Source organism: Capsicum annuum, chromosome 8 (assembly GCF_002878395.1).
Source record: "Capsicum annuum cultivar UCD-10X-F1 chromosome 8, UCD10Xv1.1, whole genome shotgun sequence".
Lineage (NCBI taxonomy): Eukaryota > Viridiplantae > Streptophyta > Magnoliopsida > Solanales > Solanaceae > Capsicum > Capsicum annuum.
This window is the reverse complement of record NC_061118.1, coordinates 33674045-33685450: the sequence shown is the minus strand read 5'-3', so window position 1 is coordinate 33685450 and position 11406 is coordinate 33674045. Positions and strand designations below refer to the sequence as shown.

The 11406-nt window shown below is 31.7% G+C and overlaps 1 protein-coding gene across 2 annotated transcripts; it reads right to left on the bottom strand.

The window, feature by feature from the left end:
- Positions 1–4721: 4721 nt before the first annotated feature.
- LOC107845387 lies at positions 4722–9496 on the bottom strand. Of its 2 annotated transcripts, none has more exons than XM_016689689.2 (4): positions 9298–9496; positions 6807–7055; positions 4995–5462; positions 4722–4903 (listed from the first exon to the last, which is right to left on the bottom strand). In XM_016689689.2, exons 1-4 carry the CDS (start codon positions 9379–9381, stop codon positions 4895–4897), a joined length of 810 nt encoding a protein of 269 aa, XP_016545175.2. In that variant the 5' UTR covers positions 9382–9496; the 3' UTR covers positions 4722–4894. The 2 variants fall into 2 exon arrangements, with proteins under 2 accessions (XP_016545175.2, XP_016545167.2); XM_016689681.2 differs by having other exon boundaries at positions 6807–7058; positions 9298–9475.
- Between the last annotated feature and the right edge of the window lie 1910 nt (positions 9497–11406).

The window sequence follows — 11406 nt, the reverse complement described above, 5'->3', positions numbered from 1 at the left end:
AACAACATAATCACCAACCATCACACAAATACTACACACATATACTTTAACCAACACACATAATCATCCCACACATATATCTCAACCATCATATGAATACTACACACATACACAATGAAAATTTAAAAAGTATAATCATATATAAATATGTACACATGTATCTTGAGCCTTTGAAAAAGGATTTGTGGGCTCTATGGACGAAAGGAGCCCATAGATAAACACTTGCATACCTTAGATTTCGTGGCCGGAAGAGATTGACGGAAGGAATTCTTGAATCAAAGCCTCCAATTAATTTTCCCAATTCAAAACCCTAACCCTAACTTGATATATATATATATATATATATACATACATACATACATACATACATACATATAAGAGAAATGAGAGGAAAATAATACAAGTTCTCAGCTGAATGGGGTATTTATAGAGGTTTAAAAGAGTGATGAAAGATCAAAATGCCCCTAAGAAACAAATAAAACTCGAATCTGTCCTTCAGTGATCTATCCGATAGGCTGAAGTAAATTGACCATAACTTTTTACTCCAATGTCCAAATTGGATGAAATCAATTTTATTGGAAAGAAGACTCTCAGGGATTTCCGTTGATATATAGCAGTTCACACATTTCATTATGTACAAGGAGTTATGATCGTTTGAAGTTGACCAAAAAAATCGCCTACCTGCGGTATTTTTTTTCCTGCACATTTTACTGTTCACAGTTCGATCGGAATGGTCGTAGTTTGATCGAAATGGTCATAACTCATCGGTCGAGTGTCCGTTTTGGGTGATCCACATATCGTTGGAAAGCTTATTCGATGCTCTACGAAATGGTGCGTCGAAATCTAAGAAATGAAAAACAGAAAAATTATAAATCATTCTTGAAGATAGGATCCCGACACATTTACGCACAAAATTTCAACGAAAAAATTTTCTGAGGTATTACAAATATTTTAATTCTGAGGGACATTCTTGTCTTTCCCTACAAATTCAAGTCGCGTAAACAGTGCATTAAAACATCTTTTAGGCATAATATGCCCAAATTCACTCAAACTTATCAAGAACAGAACTCTAATATCCCTCTCAAAGATCAAGAATCCATACTTTAAGTTCAAGATTTCCAAGAAACAAAATCAAGATTCGGATCCTATTCTTCAAACTAAGTAGTCTAAGATATGTGGGACTATCCTTAAACTCCATGGGCATGGGTTTTAATCTTCTTATTAAACTTAAAGATATACATCCATGTTTTCGAAAAATAATTTTCTTAACGATTGAATGATATGCATCATGGTATTGTTTTGATGAAAGTATATGTTGGTTTAGATTCCCTTTATATAAAACTGAATTTGCAATTACACACACATATATACATGTATTTTCGATTATCTTTTGAAGGGTTAAATTGAGAGCATGATTAATGAACTTCCTCCCTTGTTATGAAATATATTGTTTATTTGAATTGTGCGTGATTTTGAATGCATGGACTATGTTTTGAAAGTAAGTTTCTCAACATCATAATGATTGACATGTTTTATGATATAATGAGGGGGGAGTTTTCTTGCTATAATTAAACTCTTTGCATTAAAAAGAAGAGTTGCATGGGATTGAACAATTAGCATGTCCACCATATGTTTTAATTCTTGCAAAAGAGGTAATTGCATAAGTTTTTTTGAGATTTCAAAGTGATGACTCTCTTATAATGTTGTGAATTATTGGTGGTCATTTGCATGTTCTAAATAAGATGGGCTGTGAAATTGACACGATATGAACGACTTGCAAGTTGGGGTATGACGATATCCGAAGATGATATGTCCTTAATGAAATAAGTATAAAATATTTTAAAAGCATGAAACATGTTCTTAAAGAACTAAAATTGGGCTTAAAGAGAGCTAGTTGGTTACCCGAAGAAGGCTGGAGTTCAGACAACTCATAGCCCGAAACCGTGTTTTGCCGATACGGGTTTATGATGACGGCCCTGTGGTGTAGTACGAATGACAGATTCCAATTCTTGCGGCAAACTCGGATTGGAGACTTGGCCGCCGAGTTAAGGGAGGAGTCCATATAGCCCGTGGATAAGTACGGTTGTAGGGTGCACCATATATCTCAGAAGTAAAATAAAGAGTGAGTCATAATTTCCAAGACTTGTTTTGAAGACATTAAAGTATGCCCATGTGTTTTCACTTACCTTATGTTCAGCGTTTTAAGAAACGCTTTCACCTATGTTATATAAAAACATATTTTTGGATTGTTTCACATATCAGTACAGTTGTATTGACCCCTCTATATTTCAGGATATGAGGCACAGTCCCGGAGTCCTGCTAAACAGTAGATCAATTTATCAGATTTAGAAGTTGGTGAGCCTCCCTCGTTCCGGAGGACCTTTGTTTTATCTTCACTTGTTTCTAGTTCATGGTCCGACCGAGGGCCTTGTCCCGATCACAGATAGATGTTGTTTGCATATTGTTCGAGATTTCGCAGACTGGTGTCATATGTTTTTGAATGTTTCGAATTTAATTTCGTATGATATAGTTGGATTAAAAGATTGACCATGTTTCTGTTTTGCTATGTTTTCTGCATTTCCTTACAATATATGAATTGTGTCTATGATTTCCAGTTAGAGAAGGGCTCTCGGGCCTCCATGGTTTGGGATGCCCGTCACAGCCAAGACCACGATTCGGGTCATGACATATCTGAATTTAGGTTTTGATTGGAACATGTTATGTTGCTAAATTTTGCTTCATTACCTTCTTTTTTTTTCAACTGTTATTCATTTTGTCTGATTTAACACTAAGGGGTCGTTTGGTTGAGTGTATTAAAAATATAATACATGCATTATTCTTTGTGTATTAATAATATCATGTTTGGTATCATTTTTTAGACTATGCATAACTAATACTTGCATTAGTTATACACACTATTGTATATTAAGGTGTGTGTTATTAAAACTCATCATTTCCTATGTATTAGTAATACCAAGTATTTCAACACATGTATTAATTAGTAAATGACAAATTTACCCCTCAAAGCTCTACTAAAATATTTTCCCCAAATCTTTTTTCCATGGCTCTTTGCTCCTTTTTCATAGCTTTCAACAATGAAAAAATAAAATTCAATGACTAAATTCTCCCTCAAATCTCTACTAGAATATTCATTTTCCTTGTATTTTACCTTTATTCTTGTACTTTGTCTTCTCTTCTCTACTCTGCCATGGAAAAATATGAAAAATTTTCACCGCATCGTCTTCTTCTTTTTAGATAATTAGATATTGTTTGCTCTTCTACACTAGAATTAAATGTTCTGTTATTGGGAGCTTGAATGTGAAATTGCATTCTTTGTTTTTGAATATTGTTTTTGAATTTTTTGTTGCTTAATTTTTCACGCTAATCTGTAAAATCATGACTATTTTTGGTGATTTTCTAAAGTTGTGCATAAAAATTGTTTAATTCCCTCATGTTCCAACTATCTCTTCTGTATGAGAAAATGAAAAATATCAAATTTTGTTATACAAACTTTTTTAATGGAGAGGGAATGGATATAAACTGTTTGAAGAATTGATGGATAGTGAAGTCCAATTCGTTGGTTTGGGTAAGGAGGTGGAGAGGGTATTTTAGTCATACAAAATTTTTTTTATAAAAATTATACAACATATATTATTTTTAATACCTCAAATCAAACACTGCATAAGAAAAATACAAGCATAACTAATGCAGGTATAACTAACACAAACATTACTAATACACCATTTTTTTTTATTTATTATTATACACTCTACCAAACGACCCTTTAACTGACAATTTTTTGCCACGCTAAACTCGCATAATTGCACGTGTGCTTGATTTTATACATTGTTAGAGGGAATATTTGTTTTTGATGACTGTGATGTCCAATACAACTTTCACTCATCTCGACTGATTTCACGCCTTAATGTCACCCTAATTATCTCTAGCAAAAGACCATAAACACACTCCTTCATGCTTATCGCTAACTAGCACTCCTAATGAAGTACATTCTTCTAATGCCAGAGGTTGCAGAATTCGCCCTACAAGTTTAGCTAAGTGAACCAATTTGGCCCTTTTGTCAAAGTTTTCCGTTACTTTTGGACGGATGAAACACTATGAATATGATGGGCGAATTTGAGCGAGTCAAAATGACCCGTCCAAAAGTTAATTGAGCTGTAAAGCCGGTTATAATTAATCCAAACTCTTTCGATTATAAATATTTAAGTACCTTATTACTATTATTTTTCCTTTTTATGATTATAAATAATATATTAAATAAAAGTATGCTTTTAAATCTGAAAGTGATAAAATTTCTCATGGATCAATTTTGAGCAATATACACCTAATTTTTAGATGAATAAAATCGGCGATGGATCAAAATAGATATCGCCAATAGAGCCTGTTTAAACTTGGACGGATTAAGTGAATCATATTTTGATACACTAATTTTTACGTGGCCAGCTCGAATCTTATATTACTAAAAATGATATTCTCTCCGCATAAAGTCTTCTACAAAAAATAATGCAGGCAATGGGGGTACATGTAAGAAATTTGGCTAGACTTGAAAATTGAGTGTATATCCTAAGTGATACTCTCATAATTGTGTAATGACTTACGCATTGTATTTGTTTGGATGGTTATTACCCGTTGCATCATAACATATTTTATTGTAATGTATCGTATTATACTGTAATTTCGACAGATAATCAGAAAAGGAAAAATTGAAAAAGAATCTAAACGATCACTTTGAAAATACCTTGTCCTGATCCTCACAACAGTGTGCATTAAAGATAACAACGAAAATTTATTACATAGAGCTCGATCAGTCATCATATAATAAAAACGATACATACATATTATTTTAGATTACCTCCAATATCCCCCTCTCAGAATCCTACATCACCTGAAACCAACAAAAAATAAACATGCATTAGTGAATATTCGCTAATTAGGAATTAAGTTTCAAAAACGTTGACAGAGGACTTATTAATTACTTGAGCAGTCTTGCATGGATTAGTGACATCACAGTAACTCTCAAGTGTGATGAGAACTTGATTGTCTAAATCCTCAGCGTAATTGTAGCATCCGCAGTTACGGCCAAGCATTATGTTGAATGTTGGGCAACATTGGTCAATGGAGTCTGTGTTTGACATGCAATTCTTTATCTTTTCTTTATCTTTTGCACAGCATGTAGCCACTTGCTGGTTGCTACTACTATTGTTTGCTATGGCTTTGATGGTTTCAATCATCTCTTGCTGGTTGATTGAATCCTCAGCGTAATTGTAGTATCCGCCGTTAGGGCCATGCATAATGTTAAACGTTGGGTAATTTTGGTCAATGGAGGGTGTGTTGGACATGCAATTCTCTAACTTTTCTTGATCTTCTGCACAAACTTGCTGGTTGCTACTACATTTGTTGTCTATGGGTTTGCTAGTTTCAATCACCTCTTGCTGGTTGATTTCCTGCATCAATTACAACAGGATTTTCGCATTACTTTGGGATGGATGACAGCTAGAACTTATTAATTACTTTCTCCGTCCCATTTTATCCATCCCAAATTTTCTAATTTGATGTCTCATTTTACTTGTCATTTTTTACTTATCAAGACAAGACAATTTTTTTTCCATTATACCTTAGTGTAATTGATTACTCCTTGTTATTAACATTCTTGAAAAATGTTGTAAAAAGGAGTATCATTAAGAGTACACCATTAAGAAAATAAATGGTGTTTTGATATTAGTCATCCATCAATATTGAAACTAATAAGACATAATTAAGAGGGGCAAAATGGTAAAGTTACATTACCAATCATTGTTTTCTTAATAGCTATATGATTCCAATTTGGGATGGAGGGAGTATTTCGCATTGAACTAGTACTACAATGTTCAAACAAGTAATAAATGTGGGTTGTAACACACGCAAAACAGACATTCAAGAAAGAACATGCAGGATGTGTGAATGAATTTAATTACTACCTCTAGTCCAAAATCAATAAATCTTTCAGTTATATTTTAATGCCCAAAATAAGTGTGTTGTTCATTCTTCAATAGATATATTGAAAATTTCTTTTAATTTTATCTTTTATTTACGATGTCTAGGTTATGAGTTTCAAGAAACTTAATTTGACTTTATTTTATTGTGACTAAAATTTCAAGAACCATCTGATATTATCTAAAAGGGTAATCCTGAAATTTACGTCCTAATTTCTTTTCCTTAATAAGTGTCATTGATTAAAAAATTCATTTATTTTGGACCATAAGGAGTTCCATCCAACCAAAACTCTTAATGCAAAAAGAAGGTAGGCACCTAATTAAGTACACCCTCCGTTTCGTCTTTTCTTTCTAAAAATGTTTGAGTTTTGATTTAATTGTCCTTTTTATAAAATCAAGAGAATATTATTATGTTCTTCTAATATTGTTTCTATCATTAATGACTAAATAAAGTGTATAACTTAAATTTATATTTTCAAAATATAATTAATAAGGCTAATTTGATAAATAAACCTTAATTAAAAAAAATTTAATGAGTATGTCAAATCCATAGGGGCCAACTAATATGAAAGGGGAGGCCTAGGAAGTAATTAATACTAGTACTTCTACTCCTCTCCGTCCATCATTCAATAATTTATTATATTGTATTTATATTACCCCGGTTATTAAATACTACATTCATTTCTCAACATTTAGCTATGAGTTGTATAATAGGATTGAGATATATAATAAAATTACTTTTTTATTTTATTTCTTAAGGTGTGCGTCAAGTAAATAGCGAACAAGTAAAAATGGTGATAGAGGAAGTAGTAGTACTTGGTTATGTGGACTAGGAGGAGCCTTGAAGCCACAATATTTTTGCAGACCGGTTAAAGCCTTTATATCCATTTGCTCCGCAACACTCCAGCAGATAGATTTTGTTAGAGGGGGAGCATTGAAGTTGAATGAATCACAGCATTCTGTTATGCAGCTGCTACTTGGATTCTTCACGCATAGCAGGAACTTCATGCAACTATCATTCTCACTGGGTTCAGATACTGTCGTAGTGGCTGCTTCAACTTGCTGCTGCTTTAGTTTGTATGTTTATAGAAAGTTCTCTGTGTCATGTATCGATTGAGGAGAAAAGACTTATCTGCATTCAATATATATAGATATATAGACAGAGGCGGACCCACAACTATTAATGGCGGTGCACGTGCACTCGTTAACGTCGAAAAAATTATACGTATACATGTGTATATACCTTCAGAAATTGAGATATAGTTAATAGTGCACCCACAAATGAATGCTAGAGCACCTTGTTGTGTTGGTTGAAGACATCATATCCGTCCACGCGACCAGGGACTGATCCCTGGGTCGTTATTTTCAATCTTCAGATTAACAGCTTACTACTACATTAAGTTGAATGCTAGTACACTTTGATATTTTTTCTATTACTAAATTTATAACAATATTTTTTCTAGTACTAAAATTTATAACATCAAAATATTGGAATGGGGATTTGAACCTGCAACCATCCCATGAAGTGAATCCCTCTTTACCATTGAGCTACTACAAATGATTATCCAAAGATCTTAAAAATAAACCTCATATTATAAGAAAGTAACATTATTAGCTTAGAACTCATACTTGTCCTATATATTTATTTTTTCAGCATTGTTTATGTCTTTGACGACCAATTGAATATGATAATATCTCTTAATCGACACTGAGAGTTTTTCTAATGTCTTAAGATAATATTGTGCACCACAATATTATCAAAAGCAACAAGCGTAAAAAAGTTTCACGGTCTATTGTGTTTAAGCACAAAATACAAATAAAGCGTGAGATCTAACCCAAAAAAAGCATAAAGAGAAAAAAATATAAATATATGTCTAGTCCAAGACGAATAATATGAAGAAAAAAAAATTGATAAAGTGAAATAGTCCGTCTCTTAAAAAAGCCTCATTGACTGACAAGGGAAAGTATGTATTAGAAATTAGAACCTAAGTTGCACATTAAGTGAGGCTAGCGATCAACACATTTTGAGTCTTGCTTCGAGGCTTATGCGCATCATTGACAATACTGGTGCACCCACAGACTTCAAATTCTGAGTTCGCCTCTGTATATAGACCATCAGCGTAAAATGCTCTTTTACACTATGGGTATGTTTGGTATTTTTCTGAAAAATGTTTTTATGAAAAATAAATTGTTTTTTTACTATTATTTTTGTATGTTTGGTTGGAAAGTAAAAAAAATAATGAGTTCAAATAGGCAAGAAAGGTGTAGTAAAAAAGATTTTTGAAACTTTTTTTAAAAATAAATTAAAAAATTATTATTATTATTAGGGGTCAGAATAGGTGGTAGGAATGGAGCAAGAATTTTTTTTTTTTTTTTTTTTTTTTTATAAAAAATAAAAATTTAAACAATTTTTTTTTGGGGGTTGGAGGGGTGGACGGGGGAAGGGGCGGCTGGTAAGTGTGGTGGGGTAGAAAAAAGTTTTGACACTTTGTTTAAAAAAATAAATATTTTGTGGAAGGGGATGGTAGAGGTTGCGGGGTGGGGTAGAAAAAAGTTTGACTTTTTTGTTTTAAAAAAAAAATATTTTTTGGGGATGGTAGAGGTTGGGGGTGGGGTAGGGAATGAGGTGAGAAGAAAAAAATAATTTTTTTTTGGATGGCGATGGCAGGAGACCGGAGATCGGGGTGGATGGATTATTTTGAGAGTTATATACAGTGAGATTGAAAAAGAATTTTTGAATAATAATTTTCTTTATTTTCAAAAGAAAGTCATTTTTTTTAAATTTGAGAAAAATATTTTTCAAAATATTTAAGTCAATTAAATATGAGAAAAAGGTGAAAATCATTTCTCTCAAAATTTGTCTTAAAAATCAACCTCTCCTTTTATCGCAACCCGGCCATTGACCGATAACTTTACAAATTTGACCGATGACTAGATTGTGATAATAGTAAGGTACGCACAAGTTTTGCACTAATTAGAATCACTTCACAAACTCTAGATGAACAAAGTTAAGTTAGATATGTGCTAGTGAGAGTTAATATATGATTCAGAAAAATCTAGTGAAATAGTAAGGTACGCACAAGTTTTGCACTAATTAGAATCACTTCAATTTAGCACTTTTAACAATATTCATGAGTTCATATGATTCAGTAGAAACAACGAGCTTTTAAGAAGAACTTTATATTCCAATTACCACTTTGTTTTAACAATTAATAATGGCAAACTCGTTAAGTAGTGGAGAAAAAATGGAAATTTCATAACAAAATTAAGAGTAACTTGTATATATATATATATATGATGAGTTTACCTGCTCTGCCGTAGCCGGCCGGTGACTGCAAAGTAGCATAAAGGTGAGCATCACCAACCCTCTTCTCATTTTCTCCATCTCCATCTTAATCTAATTTCTCTCTCAAAGCTGGTGCTAATTAAATGACTAATAACTAGCTAGTAGCACCTAGCTATACTATTTAATAAACTTTTTTAAAGTGATAATTTAATTTATGGAAAAAGCACATTTTATAGCACTTTTAAAAATAAATAATTCAAGTTTGAAAACTTTTTAAAAAGTGATCAGGCGGATATACTATTTTCGCATTATAATCATTTCCTAAATTGGATCATTTGACCTATGTAGTTCATATACAGTCCATCTACAATACTGATACAGTCTATATACAATAATGATACAATATTCAACTTGGGCAATTCGACCCTTTTAAAAATATTTTAATTTTTTTTGCTATAAATTTTTTAACTGATTAAATATTCTGCTACTTTTTATGTATAAATAACATAAATACCAACTCTTTTGAAAGTAATTACACTTTCTCCTATTTTTTTAATTACTTTACTCTCTCCCTATTAATATACATAACATAGCCGACATATATATATTGGGATTTTTGTAATATGTTTAAGGAGTTGGAATTTTTTGTAATATTGGAAACATAAGTTGTGCATTTGTGTAATTTTTAATTTTTTATTGTTTAGAAATAATAATTAAATTATATAAAAATGATGTAATTGTTAAATAGAATATGTGTTTATATAAGATATATGTGTAGAAATTATATATTTATATCAAATATGTATATGTATAAAATGTATACATAAAAATATATAAAAGGTGTATGAAAATTATATAATTATTGTATAAAATGTGTAAAAAAAGTATACAATTATTATATAAATTGTATATCAAAACTGTATAATTTTTGTATAGAATATTTATATGTATAAGATTTGTATAGAAATTGTATAGAAATTGTATAGAAAGTTTGTAGAAACAGTATAGAACTAGCCAGCAAATTGAAATGGCTAGAAAATGAAATTTAATTTTCATGGCCATTTTTATAGAAATAGTTTATTTAAAGTGTCGTTTCTATTCTTTTTACTTTAATTTATACCAAATGGACACGTATATTCTAAGAGATCCCTTTATTTTATGTCTACTTGCTTGTTTTAATAAAGGAAAAAAAAATTCAAAATTCTGGTAGTATTTTTCTAATGAGGATACTTATCAAAAGGATTAAAAAGCATGGGAAATTATGACATACTATTTCAACAACCATGTATAAATCATTTACTAGTGACGATAGCCCAGTGACGATAGCCAGGAAACCACCAAAGCTGATATAGTGGTTCAGTGCTATGTCCGTTAAGCAAGAGGTTAGGGGTTTGATCTCCGCCTCTGGCGAATGGAGCAAACTCTGTGGTCAGTTTCCTACCGCAAAATGCGCTGACCGAGGAACGAAGGATTAATCTCACAGCTATCGACTGTGAGGATACCTTGAAAAACCCAAAAAAAAAAAAAAATAGTCAAGCGTTGTCCGGGTCCAACACGAACGAGTCAATATATAAAACATCAATAATGAAAAGTTGATGTTACATTTAATTGGTAGTTGGTGTGGAATCAAAAATAATTAAATTAAAAAAAAAAAATTAGTGATGCAACACGCTAAATATGGTGATATGAATCTAAAAATTGATGTTGCAATATAATTTGTAAATTAATGTCGTAACATGTAAGGTCTGGAAAGTTCATCTAAAAATAAATGACTTCTATTTCAATTTAAAGTACGTCAAAATAGAGAGAGCATCGGGAGTAAGCAGAGTAATCCACGAATATTTTTAGTTCGTGAAAAAATAGTGTAGAGCAATATCATAGTGAGTTATGTGAAATTAAAAGTGTTAAAAATATGTAGTCCCCCCTAAAGTTGCAACGAAAGTTTACTTTACCCATTAAACTCAACCTATAATTATTTACTTTCTAATCAACTTTTAAATAAATTTTTTATCACCCTAAAAAAATTATACTACTCTCACTACGGAGAGTGCATCACACTCACGTCACGTTGAATCCATGTCATAGCCACGTCAGATCCACGTCAAAGCTACATAAATAAATTATTTTTTT